This window comes from Anomaloglossus baeobatrachus, chromosome 5, assembly GCF_048569485.1.
Source record: "Anomaloglossus baeobatrachus isolate aAnoBae1 chromosome 5, aAnoBae1.hap1, whole genome shotgun sequence".
NCBI classification, from domain to species: Eukaryota; Metazoa; Chordata; class Amphibia; order Anura; family Aromobatidae; genus Anomaloglossus; species Anomaloglossus baeobatrachus.
The window spans coordinates 556423767-556446818 of NC_134357.1; the positions used below are offsets into that span (position 1 = coordinate 556423767).

The window sequence follows — 23052 nt, forward strand, 5'->3', positions numbered from 1 at the left end:
ACCCCCATGAGGATTTTATTAGTTTTCCTTCTTGTATCTCCACCCATAGAGACTCCACCTCTTCATTTCCCTCTTGTATATCTTCTCTTAGTCAGGGCCTTAAACTGGACTTTATATACAGACAGACTCCACCCCCTGGACTTTATATATACTGTAGACAGACTCCACCCCCTTTCCGGTTTTTATGATCCCTCCTAAACAATTCATATCCTTGCAGGTTAGCCGCCCAGTCATAGCTGTCATCTAACCATGTCTCAGTTATTCCTACTATGAAAAGGTTTTCCTTTCTTTTATAGATACAGTATATACGAACCCTGTTGTCTATCGTAAGGTTTCAAAATTCCTCAGCAATGTATATTGTTGTAGAGATATAAGTTATTTCCAGTGTTTGTCTTGCTTTAGTTTCTAATATGTAGCTAATTTATTGCTTGCTGTCTTATTTTCCTTTTAGAGAATAGCAGCATAAAAATTATGAACTTTGCCAGATTGGTACACAAAAACAAAAAAGAAAAAAGGGGGGAGAAGTCATCTATTATATTTCTCCAGCAGTAGAAACTCTGAAGCATATCTGTTAACTGAAATAGGAAACTCTTGTCCTATATGTTTATTTATTTATTATTTTCAACTAGCTAAAGTATAGATGACCACTAACTGTATCATGGTAAGATTTAATGTTATAAGAATGATCTAATGCATATTTTTAGTTTTTTGTTTTCATAGATGGAACAAGATGTTGGTCGATTCTACACTGGATATGCTACGGTTTACACAACATGAGGTAATCAAAATTTGAACCACTCCCTCCCCTCCTATTGGTACAGCAGGCAGTGATGCATTAATGCCCTCTCTAGATGGGTAGAACAGGAGTGGGTGAAATGGTTAAATGTGGATGTAGGTTGTAATTTTTTCCTGTTGTCAAATGAGCTAGGTATACTAAAGATAAAGTCTTTAGTATACCTAAGCTGACGGTGATGGAGCCAGAGGAGATGCTCACACAGCTGTAGCCGACAAATAAGTAATGAACGGGCCTAGAGTTGAGAGTGTTTCACCAATACGGACCATACCTCGGTGGCACCTGTCACGTCGTTGGTGACACCTGCCACTCCTTGTGTTCTTAAATCCCTACAGGAACAAATGGTTGAACAAGGATCGGAGTGTGAGACGCAGGGAGCCAGCTGACTGAGGAAGGTCTGTGGATAAAGGGTGGTAAGCTTTCTCTGCCAAGAGCTCTCTTCTCATTGATGGCCCAGGTAACATTTGTGAAAGACAGTTATCAGTGTGTGCTTTGGTGACACCAGGGTTCAGTACCCAGGTGGGTAGACTCACCCAGTCTTGAAAGACATGTGCCTAAAACAATGTGAGAAAGAAACGGTAAAGAGTCCGCAGAAACACACTCTGCACCTGTTCTACCCATTTCAGAGACTGCAGACTGATTATAGATGTATACCATGAGCAGGTTTTATGCAAATTTGTGCATGTTGTGTAGATTTCTTTTCAGGTTTGGTCAGAGGCATTCCAGTGCAGAAAACGACGTTATTGCTGAGAAGTACATGATGAAGGTAGTATGTATAAAAAAAAAAAAAAAAAAAAAAGGGTTTACAGAAGTAACAAAAGTGTGTATATTTTATAGAAAAGTGGAAACTGGCAAATCGTGCACAAAATGTATGTTTTGCTTTCTTTTCGTAATAAACAGGTCTTTATGTAAGATATTTTTTTGTTTAGCACAGGCATGTACAATTTTTATGATTGACTAAATAGTGTGATAAACAGGTATATTCTCCAATTCCAGATCTTAAATCAGAGCTAGTAGTATATGGTTTCCAGTCAGGGGACTGATTGATCCTAAAGGACAAGTGAGGAAGAGCCATGAGTCAACACTAGATGAGCTAATCCAACCGCAGAAACTTCATAATAATAATAATAATCTTTATTTCTATAGCGCCAACATATTCCGCAGCGCTTTACAATTCAGGAGGATCAATGCTTCAATGGATTAACGCCTCGCTTTGCAGTAGAGTCGACCTACCAGAGCTGCACTGAGCATCCTGCTCATATTTATCCTTTTCAAAAGACCTGTACAGTCTCAGACCATCATTGCCAATATAGGTAGAAGAGAGGACTTAGAGAACCTTGAGACATGGGAAAGTCCAACTACAAAGGGTGAGGACTCGCCTAGGAGTCCTTGGTCTCAAAACGGTGAAGAAAACCCCTTTCCGCCCATGCCTCAATGTTCAGTTAGGCAGGTCTTCCGCACAGATATCTCTACCTCTCTTCCTAAGGCCTCTTTCACACATTCGTGAAAAACCAGGCACGTTTTTCACGGACGTGTCAAAGGTGCGTTTTGCACTCCGTGAGCCAGGTTTATGGGCTACGTGTGTTCTCAGTGTGTTATCTGTGATAACACACGGAGAACGGGAACTTTCCCTGGCGTCGCTGTCCGTGGTCCTGATCTACAGTCTCCGGTCCCGCCGACTCCCCGCTGCTGCTGCTTCCGGCCGCAGTGAAGTGAATATTCAATGAGCATAATGAGCGGCGGTCAGTTGCAAGTGACAGCAGCGGCAGAGACTGCAGGGCTGGAGAAGGTGAGTAAAGAAGGGAATTTTGTTACTTACCGTAAATTCCTTTTCTTCTAGCTCCAATTGGGAGACCCAGACGATTGGGTGTATAGCTACTGCCTCCGGAGGCCACACAAAGCATTACACTAAAAAGTGTAAGGCCCCTCCCCTTCTGGCTATACACCCCCCGTGGGATCATGGGCTGCTCAGTTTTAGTGCTAAAGCAAGAAGGAGGAAAGCCAATAACTGGTTTAAACAAATTCAATCCGAAGTAACATCGGAGAACTGAAACCGTTCAACATGAACAACATGTGTACCCGAAAAAACCAAAAATCCCGAAGGAAACAGGGCGGGTGCTGGGTCTCCCAATTGGAGCTAGAAGAAAAGGAATTTACGGTAAGTAACAAAATTCCCTTCTTCTTCGGCGCTCCATTGGGAGACCCAGACGATTGGGACGTCCAAAAGCAGTCCCTGGGTGGGTAATTAATACCTCAAGCTAGAGCTGCAAAACAGCCCTCCCCTACGAGGAGGCAACCGCCGCCTGCAGGACTCTTCTACCTAGGCTGGCGTCCGCCGAAGCGTAGGTATGCACCTGATAATGTTTGGTGAAAGTGTGCAGACTCGACCAGGTAGCTGCCTGGCACACCTGTTGAGCCGTAGCCTGGTGTCGTAATGCCCAGGACGCACCCACGGCTCTGGTAGAATGGGCCTTCAGCCCTGATGGAACCGGAAGCCCAGCAGAACGGTAGGCTTCAAGAATTGGTTCCTTGATCCATCGAGCCAGGGTGGATTTGGAAGCCTGCGATCCTTTGCGCTTACCAGCGACAAGGACAAAGAGTGCATCCGAGCGGCGCAGGGGCGCCGTGCGGGAAATGTAGATTCCGAGTGCTCTCACCAGATCCAACAAATGCAAATCCTTTTCATACCGATGAACTGGATGAGGACAAAAGGAAGGTAAGGAGATATCCTGATTGAGATGAAAAGAGGATACCACCTTAGGGAGAAACTCCTGAATCGGGCGCAGCACTACCTTGTCCTGGTGAAAAACCAGGAAGGGAGCTTTGGATGACAGCGCTGCCAGCTCGGATACCCTCCGAAGAGACGTGACCGCTACCAGAAAGGCCACTTTCTGTGAGAGTCGAGAAAGTGAAACATCACTCAGAGGCTCGAAGGGCGGCTTCTGGAGAGCAACTAGTACCCTGTTCAGATCCCATGGATCTAACGGCCGTTTGTACGGAGGGACGATGTGACAAACCCCCTGCAGGAACGTGCGTACCTGAGGAAGTCGTGCTAGACGCTTTTGAAAAAATACCGATAGCGCTGAGACTTGCCCTTTAAGGGAGCCGAGCGATAAGCCTTTTTCCAAACCAGATTGCAGGAAGGAAAGAAAAGTAGGCAATGCAAATGGCCAGGGGGACACTCCCTGTGCCGAGCACCAGGATAAGAAAATCTTCCACGTTCTGTGGTAGATCTTAGCAGACGTGGGCTTCCTAGCCTGTCTCATGGTGGCCACGACCCCTTGAGAGAATCCTGAAGATGCTAATATCCAGGACTCAATGGCCACACAGTCAGGTTCAGGGCCGTAGAATTCAGATGGAAAAACGGCCCTTGTGACAGTAAGTCTGGCCGGTCTGGTAGCGCCCACGGTTGGTCGACCGTGAGATGCCACAGATCCGGATACCACGACCTCCTCGGCCAGTCTGGGGCGACGAGCAAGACGCGGCGGCAATCGGACCTGATCTTGCGTAGCACTCTGGGCAAGAGTGCCAGAGGGGGAAACACATAGGGCAGCTGGAACTGCGACCAATCTTGCACTAAGGCGTCTGCCGCCAGAGCTCTGTGATCGCGAGACCGTGCCATGAAAGTTGGGACCTTGTTGTTGTGCCGGGACGCCATTAGGTCGACGTCCGGCCTTCCCCAGCGGCGACAGATTTCCTGAAACACGTCCGGGTGAAGGGACCATTCCCCTGCGTCCATACCCTGGCGACTGAGGAAGTCTGCTTCCCAGTTTTCTACGCCGGGGATGTGAACTGCGGATATGGTGGAGGCCGTGGCTTCCACCCACATCAGAATCCGCCGGACTTCCTGGAAGGCTTGCCGACTGCGTGTCCCGCCTTGGTGGTTGATGTATGCCACCGCTGTGGAGTTGTCCGACTGAATTCGGATCTGCTTTCCTTCCAGCCACTGCTGGAAGGCTTGTAGGGCAAGATACACTGCCCTGATTTCCAGAACATTGATCTGAAGGGTGGACTCCTGCTGAGTCCACGTACCCTGAGCCCTCTGGTGGAGAAAAACTGCTCCCCACCCTGACAGACTCGCGTCTGTCGTGACCACCGCCCAGGATGGGGGTAGGAAGGACCTTCCTTGTGATAATGAGGTGGGAAGAAGCCACCATTGAAGAGAGTCCTTGGCCGTCTGGGAAAGGGAGACTTTCCTGTCTAAGGACGTCGACTTCCCGTCCAATTGGCGGAGAATGTCCCATTGAAGTGGGCGCAGATGAAACTGCGCAAACGGGACTGCCTCCATTGCTGCCACCATCTTCCCCAGGAAGTGCATGAGGCGTCTTAAGGGGTGCGACTGGCCTTGAAGGAGAGAGTGCACCCCTGTCTGTAGTGAACGCTGCTTGTCCATCGGAAGCTTCACTATCGCTGAGAGAGTATGAAACTCCATGCCAAGATATGTTAGTGATTGGGTCGGTGACAGATTTGACTTTGAAAAGTTGATGATCCACCCGAAAGTCTGGAGAGTCTCCAGCGCAACGTTCAGGCTGTGTTGGCATGCCTCTTGAGAGGGTGCCTTGACAAGTAGATCGTCCAAGTAAGGGATCACCGAGTGTCCCTGAGAGTGCAAGACTGCTACCACTGCTGCCATGACCTTGGTGAAAACCCGTGGGGCTGTCGCCAGACCAAATGGCAGGGCTACGAACTGAAGGTGTTCGTCTCCTATAATGAAGCGTAAAAAACGCTGGTGCTCTGGAGCAATCGGCACGTGGAGATAAGCATCTTTGATGTCTATTGATGCTAGGAAATCTCCTTGAGACATCGAGGCAATGACGGAGCGGACAGATTCCATCCGGAACCGCCTGGTTTTCACGTGCTTGTTGAGCAGTTTTAGGTCCAGAACAGGACGGAAAGAGCCGTCCTTTTTTGGCACCACAAACAGATTGGAGTAAAAACCTTGACCTCGTTCCTGAAGAGGAACAGGGATCACCACTCCTTCTGCCCTTAGAGAGCACACCGCCTGTAGAAGAGCATCGGCTCGGTCGGGATGTGGGGAAGTTCTGAAGAACCGAGGCGGAGGACGAGAACTGAACTCTATCCGGTACCCGTGAGACAAAATGTCTGTTACCCACCGGTCTTTGACCTGTGGCAGCCAAATGTCGCAAAAGCGGGAGAGCCTGCCACCGACCGAGGATGCGGAGAGAGGAGGCCGAAAGTCATGAGGCAGCCGGCTTGGAAGCGGTTCCTCCGGCTGCTTTCTTTGGGCGTGAGTGAGCCCGCCAGGAATCTGAGCTCCTCTGCTCCTTCTGAGTCCTTTTGGACGAGGAGAATTGGGCCCTGCCCGAGCCTCGAAAGGACCGAAACCTCGACTGTCCCCTCCACTGTTGAGGTTTGCTTGATCTGGGCTGGGGTAAGGAAGAGTCCTTACCCTTGGACTGTTTAATGATTTCAGCCAATTGCTCACCAAACAGTCTGTCTTGAGATAATGGCAAACTGGTTAAGCATTTTTTGGAAGCAGAATCTGCTTTCCATTCCTTTAACCATAAGGCTCTGCGTAAAACCACAGAGTTGGCGGACGCCATTGACGTACGGCTGGTAGAGTCCAAGACCGCATTGATAGCGTAAGTCGCAAACGCAGACATTTGCGAGGTCAAGGACGCCACTTGCGGCACTGATGGACGTATGACAGAGTCCACCTGCGCCAGACCAGCTGAAATAGCTTGGAGTGCCCACACGGCTGCGAATGCTGGAGCAAACGACGCGCCGATAGCTTCATAGACAGATTTCAACCAAAGGTCCATCTGTCTGTCATTGGCATCTTTAAGTGAAGCCCCATCTTCCACTGCAACTATGGATCTAGCCGCAAGCCTGGAGATTGGGGGGTCCACCTTTGGACACTGGGTCCAGCGTTTGACCACGTCAGGGGGAAAGGGATAACGTGTATCCTTAAGACGTTTGGAGAAACGCTTATCTGGAGAAGCATGGTGTTTCTGGACTGCTTCTCTGAAGTCAGAGTGGTCCAGAAAAGTACTCAATTTACGCTTGGGATACCTGAAATGGAACTTCTCCTGCTGTGCTGCTGCCTCCTCCGCTGGAGGAGAAATATCCAGCAGTCTATTGATGGCCGCTATAAGATCATTCACCATGGCGTCACCATCAGGGGTATCCAGGTTGAGAGCGGTCTCAGGATTAGACTCCTGATCACCTAGCTCTGTCTCATCATACAGAGAATCCTCTCGCTGAGACCCTGACCAGCGTGATGACGCCGAGGGTCTCTCCCAGCGAGCTCGCTTAGGCTGCCTGGGACTGTCGTCCGAGTCAGAGCCTTCAGCCTGTGATGCCTGGGACCCCCTTGGAGCACGGATTAGTTCCAACTGAGGGGGACCGGGGAACATTGAACCAACAGTGCCCATGGTCTGAGTGACCGGCCTGGACTGCAAAGTTTCTAGAATTTTTGTCATAGTCACAGACATCTTATCAGCAAAAACTTCAAACTCTGTCCCCGTCACCGGGGCAGGGTTCACAGGCGTCTCTGCCTGGGCCACTACTAGCATAGACTCCGGCTGACGAAGTGGCACAGGGACCGAACATTGCACACAATGGGGGTCAGTGGAACCTGCCGGTAGATCAGCCCCACATGCGGTACAGGCAGCATATAAAGCCTGTGCCTTGGCACCCTTGCTTTTTGCGGATGACATGCTGTTGTCTCCTCAGAGCAATATAGGGGTATAAGCCAAGAAGCGACCGTACAGTGCAATATATAGGTACAGACAAAAGTACACAAAACAACACTGTGGCACTAGTGGGGTCAGCACCTAGGTGCTGCTTACCGCCCGCTTAACAGCGGGTGTGTGGTCGCCAGAATCCCCTGTCTGGGTCTCCCAGGGCTATGTCCGTTCTCCAGCTCAGACTGCGTGCAGGAATGGCTGCCGGCGTCCTGTGAAGAGGGGCGGGCCGTGGGCGTGCTGCAGACAAAGAGCGGGAAACTGGCGTCCCACTGTGCCCAGTGAGAGGGCTGGAGTATGTAAATAAGACTCCAGCCCTCGGCGCTGACTATTGTACAGCGTCTCTCCCCTTCCCTGACTGACAGGGCTGGGGGCGGGAACGAAACGTAACTAGGCCGCAGAAGCCGGGGACTAGATTTATAAGCGCTGCCGTCGTAAAAGCACGGTCGGCGCGAAGTCCCCGGCGCACCACAAGTCTCAGCCGTGCCGCAGTCTCCGGGGGCGGCCGGCGCGGTAGTTCCCCACACATAAACTCACTCAGCTAAGCTGCAGTGAGTATAACCCAAGCGCGCAGCGCTACTGTCCCCGGCGCACTAGAACACCCAGCAACGCTGGAGTGTGTCTGTGCCTGTCTGTACGGGGACACAGAGTACCTGAATGTTGCAGGGCCTTGTCCCTGACGGTACCCAGCTCCGTATCCAGCAGGATCTCCGGGTCTGTGGATGGAGCCCGGCCTCAGAGCCTGGAGGCCGGTAAGATCCCACTTCACCAGAGCCCTCAGGGGGACGGGGAAGGAAAACAGCATGTGGGCTCCAGCCTCCGTACCCGCAATGGGTACCTCAACCTTAACAAACACCGCCAACAAAAGTGGGGTGAGAAGGGAGCATGCTGGGGGCCCTTTAGCATGGGCCCTCTTTTCTTCCATCCGATATAGTCAGCAGCTACTGCTGACTAAACAGTGGAGCTATGCGTGGATGTCTGACCTCCTTCGCACAAAGCTTGAAAACTGAGCAGCCCGTGATCCCACGGGGGGTGTATAGCCAGAAGGGGAGGGGCCTTACACTTTTTAGTGTAATGCTTTGTGTGGCCTCCGGAGGCAGTAGCTATACACCCAATCGTCTGGGTCTCCCAATGGAGCGCCGAAGAAGTTTTGTTTTTTTTTCTCATAGACACATGTCTTTTCTCCGATGCGTGTCACACGGAACACATCCGTGTGGTCCGTTTGCATTACGTGTGACACCCGTGATGCCGAAGAGAAAACGGACATGTTGCTGTGAGAAACACACGCAAGTACGAAACGGACACACGTTCCGGGCGAAAATACTTACGTGTGTCTAAAACCATATAAATACATAGGTCTACATGTGTACTTGTCTCCGGTACGTGAGAAAACTGCCAAACACGCACCAGAGGCACGTACGTGTGAAAGAGGCCTAAGGGAACACAGTACCCTTAGAATTCAGAAATGGCAGAAATAAAAGTCTTTAGGGGGGACTGTTGAGGATAAGAATTGAGTAACCAAAAATACTTAATTCAGCCATTTCATAGACTAGGTATGTAGCTTAGTTAATGTAATCTAACACACATATTTATGAATGCTTTTGTTTTTTACTAACACACATAAATATATATATTTTGCATATTTAGTGATTATCCTTAATACAGTATACCAGCACATGTAACTTAAAGATGGCTGCTATATCCTAGACAACTCCCAAAGAAGTTAAGGAACAAAGGAATTTCTAAAGTTTGGACTGACCAATCAAGCAGAGACTATGGAAATTCCTGTACATCCTGAGTCCAGCCTGCGATACTTGATTGGACTATGGTTTTGTTTACACCCATACTATAAAAAGCTTTGGTTTGAAAATAAAGAACAGTTGGAGATTCTTGCCAGTCATGAGAGAGAGAGAGAGTGTCATAATTGGTCTATTTAATTATTATCTATCTATCTCACGTGCACACACAACATTCTACATAATTTGGACACGGCAGTCAGGCTTTAAGAGACCCATTGAAGTCTCATCTCAACAATAGGATTACTCCGTCCTAGGTGCATTGTTAAGTTTATCAAATATATGGTTTCTTCCCATGTGAATTTTTCAAAGTGGTCAACAAACTATAATTTTCAAGTAAAACATTTGTCACCTTCTATGTACTATAATGCATTCTACACGTGTGAGTTATGATGTTTAAAGATGCCATTTGTGTGTAAAATATTTCCCTCATTCTGAATATGGCAAGGGTTTCTCTCCTGTGTGAATTCTTTTGTGTTTGGCAAGACTTGAATGATCTGCAAAATATTTCCCACATTCTGAACATGAAAAAGGCTTCTCCCCTGTGTGAATTCTTTGGTGTCTAACACGACTTGAGTTATCTGCAAAACATTTCCCACATTTAGAACATGAATATGGCTTCTCCCCTGTGTGAATTCTCTGATGTATAACAAGAGTTGATTTAGCTGCAAAACATTTCTCGCATTCTGAACATGAAAAAGGCTTCTCCCCTGTGTGAATTCTTTTGTGTTTAGAAAGACTTGATTTTTCTGTAAAATATTTTCCACATTCTGAACATGAATATGGGTTCTTCCCTGTGTAAGCTCTCTGGTGTGTAACAAACTGTGATTTACGTGCAAAACACTTCCCACATTCTGAACATGAAAAAGGCTTCTCTCCTGTGTGAGCTCTCTGGTGTGTAACAAACTGTGATTTACGTGCAAAACACTTCCCACATTCTGAACATGAAAAAGGCTTCTCTCCTGTGTGAATTCTTTGGTGTCTAACAAGACTTGAGTCAGCTGCAAAACATTTGCCACATTCTGAACATGAAAAAGGCTTCTCCCCTGTGTGAGTTCTCTGATGTCTAACACAATGTGATTTATATGCAAAACATCTCCCACATTCTGAACATGAAAAAGGCTTCTCCCCTGTGTGAGTTCTCTGGTGTAGAACAACATTTGATTTTTTCTTAAAATATTTTCCACATATTGAACATGAAAATGGCTTCTCCCCTGTGTGACTTTTCTGGTAATAAACAGAGTCTGAAGAAAATCTTTTCTCCCCTGTGTGAATTGTTTGATGGATTTTTCCAAATTCTGAAGTTGAATATGGCTTCTTTACTGTAAGAGCACTCTGATTTTTAATGTCTCTTGTGTGACATTTATTTTTTTTAATAGTCTGTGATGAATCGGAAGGTAAGAGTTGTTTAATAGAATCAGATGATAGATCTTTGCTGTGAAGGGATGATGATATATCTGGAATAGTGGCATTCACTTCAGTAATATCTTGTGTGATACCAAGGTCTCCTGATTTAAACATTGAAGTTGTCAGTTGTGCTTCTAATCTCGTAATACAGTCATCTGCAAAGAATATAAATATTTTTTAATTATATATCCTTAAATCTGATATATTAAAGGGAAACTGTCATCAGAAATGTAGCTTTAAACCTAAAAGTTTCCCCCTCTGCAGCTCCTGGGCTGCATTCTAGCAAGGTTCCTGTACTTTTTGTGCCCCCTTTGAAACCAAATTAAACAAACACTTTATAAAGTTGTACCTTTTTCCCTGCAATTCTTGTAAATTATCCATGGGGACGGGCTCTCTTGCGTCCGTTGCTGTCCCTCCTGCAGATTGACGCCGTCCCCCATTGCTCCATTTCATATCTCAGGACGCCGCCCACTGCGCCCGAGTTCCCGTGCACGCGGACCGCTGGTGACGTGGTCTCAGGCACAAGATGATGAGCAGCGCTGTGATTGCATCGCAAGTGCCCGCCCATAATCTCGTGACCGCGATCTCCCCTCTGCCTCCAGCGTTCTGCGCAAGCGCTGGAAGATGACCCGACATCACCTCCTTCCCATCCTGCCCTGCAGCAGAAAATAGATGGGAAGTTCTCTTTAATTATAAAATAGCTTGTAACTGCTTCCCCATAGTGTCCTGCTCCCTTTCTCTGGAGGGGATCCAGGCACACTTACCATCCCAGTTGCTCAATGGTGGCTGCAGTGTCCTGCTGCCTTCTCCTAGGGCCTGCACATGCCATGCAAGACTCCTAGGAGTGCGCTTAGGGCACGCGCAAGTACCTACTCTTAAAGGCCCAGCATGCCCTAACCTAGAAGTGCCTCTCAGCCCATGGTTGAGAGGCACTAGATATTATGCCATCCTCCGCTATGGGAGGTGCCTAGGCAATGTGGGCTATCCTTACAAACGCGCTGCCCAGTGGTCACGTAGATCCATTAAAATCAATCGGCCTGCACACACCTCTGTTTTCACATGGAAGTGTGTCCGTGTGGAGCTCATGCGTGTACATAAGCTCCACAGAGTGACATGTCCATTTTTCTCCAGTAGCACTAATGTTACATGGCCTGCACAAGTCTTTGAAATAAAATTATTTTTTCATACTCACCTGTCTCCACCGCTGCTGTCTTCGACGCTGCTTCCGCTTGTTTCCAGGCCTGCTCATTTATGTTCATGGATATTGATTGCACCGTGGACCCGGAAGCAGCAGCGCTGGAGACAGCAGCACCAAGGGAAAGCAACGCCGGGGACAGGTAAGCAAAAAGTTCCTGCTCCCTGTGTGTTATCAAAGATAGCGCACTGAGAACACACATGTGCCGAAATCAATACACATGGATGGCTATATGCACCTTCAACAGCGTTTTGCACTGATGTGTGAAGGATGCTGTGCTAACATGTGTCTGAGAAAAGAAAAAAATTCTGTACAACGACTTAGTTGCAAAAGGTGTATAGATAGTTTTATTAAATATTATGAAAACATCATAGCAAGCAGGAAAAAAATTACATAAGATGTAAAAAACATAGCGTCAGACAGTAAACACCAGCAGATGGCGCCCTAACATCACAGTGGCACGTAGGACCACACTGAAAAAAGCCAAAAATTGTGGAGATCCAGCGAAGAGGCACCCGTGCAAAAACACAAGTGCTTCAAACACTGGAATGTGTTAGACAGGCAATCAGTGCCCTGCCGTGACCAACACAGTAAATACAATGACCCATACAAACAAAACATAAATCAATGCAGAGTCACGGCAGTGTGCAGCCCAACGTACCTGAATGTGAAATGAGGGTTCCAGGCCCCGACCTACAGGTTTCGGTGTTTAATCCTTCTTCCGGGGGTGGTTTCAAGTAAAAAAATACATGCTTATAAATGATAGCCCTCCAATCAAATCTGCGCAGGTCTAATAGTCACGCCCTCCCCCTGCTTTCATGATGGTGATGCGATGCCGATGTTATTGGACTTCTGGTACCATGTGGTTTAACGGGGAGGATTGGTCCTTACATCACATGATTTGACCAATGACAGTGAGCGTCGCATGCCATTTTTGAGGGGCAGTTTGTATTGAGACTTTTTGATTGGTTCAGATCGACATGGATTTGATTGGAGGGCTATCATTTATAAGCATGTATTTTTTTTCTTTTCTCATTTAATCTCTGTATATGGCTCTCTCAATATTGTAAATGTGACACGGCTCTGTCCGTGTCTTTTGGTATTGTTTACTTGCTAACATGTGTCTGTATCCTATTATCCGCTGTGCCCACTTAACCTGCTGCATCTATCTTTACCAGCTATGACTACCGTACCTGTTGCATCAGTATATACCAGTTGTGCTTGCCGTATCCGCTGCACCCGCCTACACTAAAAAAGAGTGACGATCAACGATTGCAAAAACGTCAAAAACCGTTGATCGTTGACACGTCGTTCCTTATCATATCGTTGGTGGTGCATGCCACTGGTTGTTCGTCGTTCCTGCGGCAGCACACATCTCTATGTGACACCGCAGGAACGACGAACATCTCCTTACCACAAGCCGTCCACTGGCAATGAGGAAGGAAGGAGGTGGGCGGCTTGTTCCAGCTGCTCATCTCCGCCCCTCCTCTGCTATTGGGCGGCCGCTTAGTGACGCCGAACGAATCTCCCCCTTAAAAGGAGAGATTGTTCGGTGTCTCCAGCGACGTCACTAAGCGGGTATTTGCGTGTGACGCTGCCGTAGCGATATTGTTCGCTACGGCAGCGATCACCCCCATGACAAAACAGCGACGTGGGCGGGTGCTATCGCTAGCGGTGGCATCGCCACCCCCCCATCGACGATCGTTGTGATTGGCTGTTCAAATCTGAACCGCCAATCACATCGTTCGCACTGATTTTGGCTAAAACAATGCCTAAATCAGTGAGATTCTGTGAGATCCTGCTATGAGGTGCCGCAGCAGCTGCAGCACATCATAGCTGGAGCTCTAACATGTCGCCCCCCAGCCCCTGCAGCACTGATTGGAGCGATCGTGCTATGACGCGCAATCGCTCCAATCAGTATGCAGTGGGGAGGTCTGATCTGGAGGTGACCGCCCTCCCCTGGCTTGTGAGTATTGCTCCCCGTGATGGCCCCAGCCCATGCCCCGATCTTCCCCCCCCCCCCCGACATCCCGATTTGCTCCCCCCCACGATCTGCCTGCCTTCTTCGTGATCTCTATTCTGCTTCCTTGCTTCTGAAGCTGCTGCTCTGGTCTCCCCCACCCCCTCCCCATATGCTCTACCTCTTCAACGTCCGGTGCGTTGTTTTTTGCATCTCATCCGTGTGTGCTTCCTGCAGCGGCCAAACGCTGATCGATCGGCATCCTTGCTCAATTTTTGGCGTGTCTTTTTTTTTCTGTATCCCCGACGCTTTTTGTATCGCATCCGACCGTGCGTCCTGCAGCAGCCGATCAGTGCACCGCAAACAATTACTTTCTACCACATATCAGGTATCTGCATACTCAGGAGAAATTGCACAATACATTTATGATGAATTTTTTCCTGATACCGTTGTAAAAAAAAAAAAAAAAAAAAAAAAAAAGCTACCTGGTTGAAGCAAAAATGTTGTGGTAGAAAAAAAAAAAAATAAATTTTCACGGTTCAACGTTATCAACTTCTGTGTTCTGTGGAACTCCTGGGGGTCAAGGGGCTCACCAAACATCTAGATAAATTCCTTGAGGGGTCTAGTTCCAAAATGGGGTAATTTGTGGTGAAGCTCCACTATTTAGGCACCATAGGGGTGGGGGGGGGGGGGTGCCTCCAAACGTGACATTGCGTCCGCTAATGATTCCAAGTAATTTTCCTGTCAAATGGTGCTACTTCTCTACTGAGCCCCGCCATGCGCCCAAACAATTACTTTCCACCACATATGAGGTATCTGCGTACTCAGGAGAAATTGCACAATACGTTTTATGGTGCATTTTTTTCTGATACCCTTGTGAAAAAAAAGCTACCTGGTTCAATTAACAGTTTTGTGGTAAAAAAAAATAAATTGTATTCATGGCTCAACATTATCAACTTCTGTGGAGCCCCTTGGGGCTCGCTAAACATCTAGATAAATTCCTTGAGGGGTTTAGTTTCCAAAATGGGGTCACTTGTGGGGGAGCTCCACTGTTTAGGCACCTCAGGGGGTCTCCAAATGCAACATTACGTCAGCTAATGATTCCAACCAATTTTGCTGTCAAATGGCGCTCCTTCTTTTCTGAGCCCCGCCATGCACCCAAACAATTACTTTCCACCACATATGAGGTATCGTCGTACTCAGGAAAAAAAATGCACGATAAATTTTATGCTACATTTTTTCCTGATACCCTTGTGAAAAAAAAAAAAGCTACCTAGTTGAAGCAACACTTTTGTGAAAAAAAAAAAAAATTTTTTCTTTTCACGGCTCAACGTTATAAACTTCTGTGAAGCCCTCAGGGGTTCAAAGTGCTCACCAAACATCTAGAAAAAATATTTGAGGGCTCTAGTTTCAAAAATGGGGTCACTTGTGGGGGAGATCCATTGTTTAGGCACCTCAGGGAGTCTTCAAACCTTCAGACATGGCGTCCGCTAATGAGTGCAGCTACTTTTGCGTTCAAAAATTCAAATGGCGCTCCTTCCCTTCCAAGCTCTGCCGTGCGCCCACACAATTGATTTTTACCACATATGGGGTATCAGCGTACTCAGGAGAAAATGCACAATAAACTGTATGGTGCATTTTCTCTTTTCTCCCTTGTGAAAATGAAAATGTTATGGCTAAAGTAACATCTTTGTGTTAAAAAGTAAAATTTTCATTTTTTCCTTTCACATTGCTTTGGTTCCTGGTACGCACCTAAAGCGTTAATAAACTTCTTGGATGTGGTTTTTAGCAGTGTGAGGGGTGCAGTTTTTAGAATGGGGTCACTTTTGGGTATTTTCTGTCACCTCTCACCTCGGCCTCTCAAAGTTACTTAAAATGTGATGTGGTCCCTAAAAAACTTATTTTGTAAATTTTTTGGAAAAATGAGAAATTGCTTTTGAATTTCGACCCCTTCTAACACCCTAACGAAAAAAAAAAATTTGTTTCAAAAATTGCGCTGATGTAAAGTAGACATGTGGGAAATGTTATTTAGTAACTTTTCTGTGTGACATATCTCTCAGATTTGTGAGCATAAATTTTCAAAGTTTGAAAATTGCGAAACTTTAAAAATTTTCGTGAAATTTCCGAAATTTTCACAAATGAACGCAAAAAATATTGGCCTACATTTACCACTGACATGAAGTACAATATGTCACGAAAAAACAATGTCAGAATCGAGAGGATCCGTTGAATCGTTCCAGAGTTATAACCTGTCAAAGTGACACTGATCAGAATTGCAAAAAATGGCCCGGTCATTAGGGTGTTTTAGTGGCCGGGGGCAAAGGGGTTAATAACTACCATATGGAGATCAGAATCAAGACTCCTAGTTGCAATGTAAAAAGAGGGACTGATAATGAAAATTTAAATTCTACTAAAACATTAGAATAAGTAGAAATGATTAACATTTCAAAGTTCGGTTTGCCGATCTTGGACGGACTTCCCGATGTTCACCGAATGTTTTCAAACTCCATTGGATACAATGGGAGGCCAAACCCAAGTCAAAGAAAACACCTTGGGGCTTTCAAAACCGCAAGAATGTGTTGTACAGTGGAGCCCCACTGTTGTGGCACAGACATTTAGCTTCTTAGACTATTGACATAAGAAATATAGAGGTGAATGAGAGACAGGCATAGGGCTGGTGCTTCCTCACCCCTGCCAGTACAAAGAATACAACCCGAGAGCGCCATCTTGGAGTCTTGACATTTAAAAACATTTCAGGCAGACAGCAAGACAGTGACATCAACTCCCCCCTCATAGCGTCTTTGCACAGCAGTCGGGTATGGTTCATGCAACACACAGGATGTGGCTCGGCATTTCCATTTTTTAAAAATCAAAAAGGTGGATGAGTGAGAGGATTAGACCTGTTCCTCCCACACCCTGGCCAGTATAGGCAAGATACAACTTGTAGACCCATCTTGGAGTCTCCACGACTCCAAAAATTAAAAGGTCAGACAAAAGGAAAAGTGGCAACAATGGGTACAGACTACAAATTGTAGTGGGACCCTGTAACAAGGCCTGAACCAGCATTTTCTACCTTCACCAGAGACAGGAAGATAACAGACAGGTGTAGAGCTGGTGCTTCCAAACCTCTGTCACTACACCATCGCCTAGTCTGCACTGGGGAGGCAAAGTCACTGGACATCCATGACTTGTTCATCTTGATGAAAGTTAGGTGGTCTACACTTTCAGGGGACAGCAACTTACGCTTATCCATCACTACACCACCATCAGCGCTGAAGACATGTTCTGAGAGAACGCTGGCTGTCGGGCATGCCAAAACTTCAAAAGGCATGACTGGCCACTCTTCCATTGTTGAATAGCAAAATGCAGAGGGGTTCAAACAAATCATATGGCATCCATATCGAGCTCTAGATACTCCTGCATCATCCTCTCCAGTCGTCACACTTGTACTCTTTTCTGCTGGAGAATGCGAAGGTCTAAAGAAATGTGTGCCAAACCTCACAGAAATTGCTTCTGCCACTTGAACTGCTGTTGTTACAGCTAATATTTCTGCAATGATGAGACGTTCTCTTGGTTGTAATTCTAGAGCTGCGATTCAAACTGTGTGCCTCAATGGTGTCACGTGAAAAACTACTGTTAAGCTGTTCTACAAGCTTGTGTCGATACTCCAGCAACTGCGAGTCCCTTTTCGGGGGAGAGGAGGGGGGAGGGGGAACAATCTTAGATCCATGGTACAGAGTACCATCCAACAGAGTGGCAACCCAGTAGTCAGCACTATTTCTATTCCTAACAATATGGACATCATATTGTAGATAGTGCAGCAACAAGGCAGATGCTCCCATGAGGTCCAAGTCCATGTTTTGATGGTGGCGGGGTGACGCTGAAGCTAGTTTCCCCCATCCCGTCCCACCAACCACAGACAACAGGGACAGGATAAATATCTTCTTCATGTCATGAGTTTTCTGCACCCATCACCTTTTCTTCTTTCATTTGTTCCTCTGCTCCTGCATCTTCACTACCAGTTTGTTTGTTACTATGAACCCGCCTCGATAGATGGACTATACCCTTCCATGATACCCGCCTGTGTGACGACTGTCCGGACCTTACAGAAAATGGTATTCCGTCTGCATCCTACTCTGATTCCACCTCTTCTTCTTGGACCACCACCTTCTCCAGCACACTATTCAAACTATATTGCAACTTGTAGATGACGAGAATAGTGATGCTGATGATGGCATTGTCAGCACCAACCATATTTGTAGCCATTTCAAAACTGTGCAGGAGGGTGCTGAAGTCCTTCATCTGTGCCCACTCTGCAATTGTGACTTGCACCACATCCGGAGTGTGGTGTCCTAGGCTTTGCATTATGACATAGTGCACCACAGCTCATTGCTGCTACCACAGTCGCTGCAACATGTGCACAGTGGAATTCCACTGTGTCAGCACAACGCATATCAACTGCTTAACCTTTAGACCGAAATACTTTTGTAGCTAAGCAAGTCGATTAGCCGCAGGGTGTGAACGGTGGCAGTGAGCACACAGCGATCGTGCCTTGTGCCGCAGCACATCCAGGCCAGGATAGGGAGCTAGAAATTGCTGTACAACCAGGTTTAGGACGTGAGCAATGCAAGGCACATGCGCGATGTCGCCAAGGCGTACGGCCGCCACCAGGTTCGCACTGTTATCGCACACAGCCCTCCCTGGCTCCAGGTTCAATGGAGACAGCCATTGATCAAACTTGGCCTGATAGCGTTCCACAACTCTGCAGCTGTGTGAATGTGTTCTCCAATGGATATTAATTTCAGCACCGCCCGACAGCGTTGAGCCAAGGCTGCAAAGTGCAAAGGTGGGAGGAATGCGTGTTACATTAAGAGACAAGCTGTGGGTGCAGGTGGAGGAAGCAGAATCAGTGGAGGAAGCAGTAGATCTAGAGGTTTGTCCTGCAAGCCTAGGTGATTTCTCGGCTTGAGAAATTCAAGACTTGGGAAGCAGCCACCATAGTAACTTAGTTCCCAGTCAGCGAGATGCAACGCCCCTGGCCATGCTTGCTTGTCCAGGTGTAAGTGGTGAAATGCACCGTGGGAGACCGAGTTTTTCAAGGAAAAGGTATTGTTGTCTGTGACATGATGGTGTAGCAAACGAACAGCTTTTTAGAGAAGTAATAGCGACTGGACAACTGGTACTGGGGGGCTGCCACAGCCATCAGCTTTCAGAAGCCCTCTGTATCCACCACGCGGAAACGCAGCATTTCTATGGCCAACAGATGGATATGGTGAAGTTCAATCTCTTAGCTTTGGCATATGTAGGAAAAAATAATCTTTTCTGTGCTGAAAGGGGGTGGAACAGGTTGTAGACAACAAAATGGTGGACTCCCAAGGGAGGTGCAGGCAGAGATGTTATGGTGGGTTGTGAAACATGTGGTGTGCTCGGTCTGTGAGATTGGTCAAAAACAACAGGCATGTCCACTTTTGTAATAACTGATGGGCTTTCACTCACCTCTACTGTAACAGGTAAACAAATGTAGGTTCTGATGCCAAAAACCTGGGTGAGAACAATTTTGAGGGTGACAAAAGGAGGAAAAAGCATCAGATGAGGTTGATGGGGCGTCGAGTAGTTTGCAATGCCCACTAGGCCGCACTTCAGCGCAGTAAGATTCAAAGACTAATGCATGTTGGTTGGTCATGTGACAGTTCTTGTATGTAGTAAACAAAATATTTGAATTTCTGCCTCTACTGACTAGTTGTTTTTTTTTGGTTTTTACAAATTTTGCAGAGAACGTGAGTTGGGTCATCAATTCCGGTCGCAGCAAAAAAAATAAATAAAAAAAAAATTAAAAAAAAAAAAAAGAAGGTGCAGGCTAAGCAACCCTTCCTGCCCATGCGAATTGTAGACCTGTCACTACTGCTCGACACAGCCAGAGTTGTGGCTGTGGATGCAGTGATTGTCCTGGTTGCATCACTTCGTGTCTGTGCGGGAAACACCTAGTCTTCCTCCTCCATCTCCTCTGCTGAGCTACACAGCTGCGTGCCTCTGGGTTCACACCAAGTGGAACCTACTACTTTGTCGTCATCCTGTCTGTTGTGCCAATCTTCGCACTGAGAGTCATCCCCCTCCTCTTTCTGACCTGACAGCACAATACAGTACACATGCGACTCAGGTATCTGAGTCTCATCACCATCATTATGATCATCCCCCTAGGGTTTAATGTCTATTGACAAGGGCCTGGATCCTGCTCGGACCCAGATTCGTCCGAGCCCGGACCCAACTGACAAAGATTATGGGCATCAGTGCAGATGCTTTTTTCCTTTTGAGCCGACTCTATGCAGCAGACCTGTGATAACCATGGGATAGAATGTGTGAACAGCTCTGCAGACTCGACCATGTGTGGTGGTTTGCCACAGTGTTTGTCGGTTGGAGAGTTGTGATGGGGGAAAACAAGTAACTGGGGTGGCACCTCCCAGGAATGAACAGTGTGTGACGTTGAGGTGCAGGAAGAGGAAGAGAGGCCACTTGATGCAGTGCTTGCCATCCACTCTAGCACATGCTATTTCCGGCTTTCATTTACAAAGTTGAAGCGATGTGCGGCTGCCGAAAAAATGGAGTGAAGTAGCCCATCCAGTAATGGAAGTTGTTCTCAGTTCTCTTGGGATAGGACGATCCCGTGTTTGCTCAGTTGAGCTTTGACTAACATTAGAACATCTTCCACGTACACCTCGAACACCCCACCTATTCCCCCTTCCATCACGACCTTGTGATTTACTACTCATGTTTGATGTACCCTTCCCCTTTGAAACAGATGATTTGCAACTCTAGGCCAATGCCTGTCAAACACCTGAAACAAAAGTAAAATTCTGTATTTCTTGGCCGAGTTGGAAATATTGGAAGTATCAATTTATAGATAGATGGTTCACTGGTAATTTTTTGGCAGGCACTCACAAGTAGCAATCCCTATTTACTGTATATAATGAAATTCCAATTTGTGGTACACTCCTTTTCCTACACTGCACGTCCCTATTCTACACTATTACTCTCCTATCTATCTCAACTACCTTTGCTTAAAACCCTAGCTAAGCTAACTGTCTAGTAGCAACGGTGGCAGCACCTTCCCTGGGATTTAGCAATCACAAAATGGTGCCAACGTCGCATGTCTACAATTTATATACAGAAGGACATGTGACTTACGCAGCCATTGCTACAAGCCCTTGTGTCTGAACCCTGTGGATGTTTTCTGCACTGTTATTGGCTGCAGGATCATCCACAAATAAAGTTACGAAAAAAAGTGAGCAGCTCCTACTGTCCTCTCCTCACCCCCTCCAGTCACATCCCCCCATTCATCATACAGCACCACAATCCTATCAAAAAGCATAAAATGTTATTAGAAAAGCATTTTGCAAAGCACAAAAACTGAACATAGCCTTTCTTTACAATTTTTCACAAAAATGCTTGGGTACCCGAGCTTTCACCGGATAGGGAAATACTCGTACTGAATTTGAAATTGGCGAACGCGACCAAGTTTCCTCATCTCTACTAATAAGAGCATGATTAGTGACAATACAATTTAAAAAAAAAAAAAATATGCATATAAGCATCATACAACTATTGTTTAGCAATACTTTACATAAGCACTAAAAATGGAATATAAGTCCACTCCGATCTATTAGGATACAAACATTCGGACTAATTTATAAATAATTTATTTTTTAAAAAAAAAAAAAAAAAAAAAAAAATAATGTAACTAATTTACGTTACATTTTATCCACACACTTAATCCCTTCTCCTCTCTACCCTAATCACTGCTATTCAATTTGGAGGTGCGCATTTTTCTGGAATTTCTGTAAGGGGAATCTTTCATGGATGTCACCTTGCTCATTAGCCTAAAACCCACAGTCTAACAGCCAAGTGGACCGGGTGAAATAGATCCTGACAAAATTCTGGTGGCACGTTGTCAACGAACACCACATCGGTTGGGTGAAGCTTCTAGCAAGGGCAGAGTTCTCCTGCAATAACAACGTCAGCGAGTCCTCAGATTATTCTCCATTCTTCATAGTATATGGACAGCAGCCCAAAATCCCTGTGGCTATTACCTTCGGCAGATGTCGTCAAGGGATTCTCTGAACTCCAGAAGAAGTCCTCCATTAGGGTGAAAAGGCATGTAGTTAAGACACCTGGATCTTCCTTCTTTCCATCCCAGAGACAAGGTTTGGCTCTCTTCTAGATATGTCCACTTCAAGATGCCTTCCTACAAGTTAGATCCACACCTTATTGGTCCCTTCGAGGTGCTTCAAAAGATCAATGCGGTGTCCTATAAGCCGAATCTTCCATCCTCCTTGCAGATTCCCAACTCCTTCCATGTGTCTCTCCTCAAGCCTGTTGTCCTGAGCCGCTACTTCAGAAATCCTGGTATCCTTCCTTCACCACTCAGTGAAGAAGAAGACATCTTTGAGGCAAAAAGCATCCTTGCCATGAAAAAGAGTGAAAGGTAAAACCCTCTTTTTGGTTGATTAGAAGAAGCTTGGTCCTGAGTAGAGTTCATCGGAGCCCAAGGAGAATATTATTGCCCCTCTTCTCCTGAAGAGATTCCTTTCAGGCCTGGAAAAGGCTCCCCCTCCCAATCTGGGTGTTTCCAAAAGGAAAAGGGAAGATGACGTTTAGGATGACAGTGCAGAGCCATTTTGTTGGTGACCACAAATGTTTAAAGTGTCACCAAGGACAGCTGCATAGTGCAACCCACATAGCGCTCTGCACGCCCCGCCCACCCACAATGTTCTGCCACACGCACGCACACACACAATGCTCTGCCACACGCAGACGTCCGCAATGCTCTGCATGCACACTCGCAATGCTTTGCATGCCCTGCATGCACGCACACATGTCCACACGCAATTCTCTGCAGGCACGCACGCATGCCCGCCCGCAATGCTCTGCCACACGCAGACGCCCGCAATGCTCTGCATGCACACCCGCAATGCTTTGCATGCCCTGCATGCACGCACGCATGCCCGCACGCAATGCTCTGCAGGCACGCTTGCATGCCCGCACGCAATGCTCTGCAGGCACGCACGCAATGCTCTGCATGCACGCACATGCATGCACGCCCGCTGTGGCAAGGAAAGCACGGGGGGGGGGGGGGGGTAGCGGGAGGGGGTGTCATTAAGACGGTAGCAGCGGCACGATTGCGGAGAGCGGCGGGTGTC

At 46.9% G+C, this 23052-nt stretch overlaps 1 protein-coding gene across 1 annotated transcript in view; it reads right to left on the minus strand.

Moving 5' to 3' along the window:
* Window positions 1-8642: 8642 nt before the first annotated feature.
* LOC142312998 (uncharacterized) overlaps window positions 8643-23052 on the minus strand; it is a 93212-nt gene continuing 78802 nt past the window's right edge. Inside the window, exon 18 of the mRNA XM_075351985.1 lies at window positions 8643-10858. Coding sequence (XP_075208100.1) covers window positions 9726-10858 — 1133 coding nt within the window. The 3' untranslated portion in view covers window positions 8643-9725. The remainder of the gene's footprint in view (window positions 10859-23052) is intronic.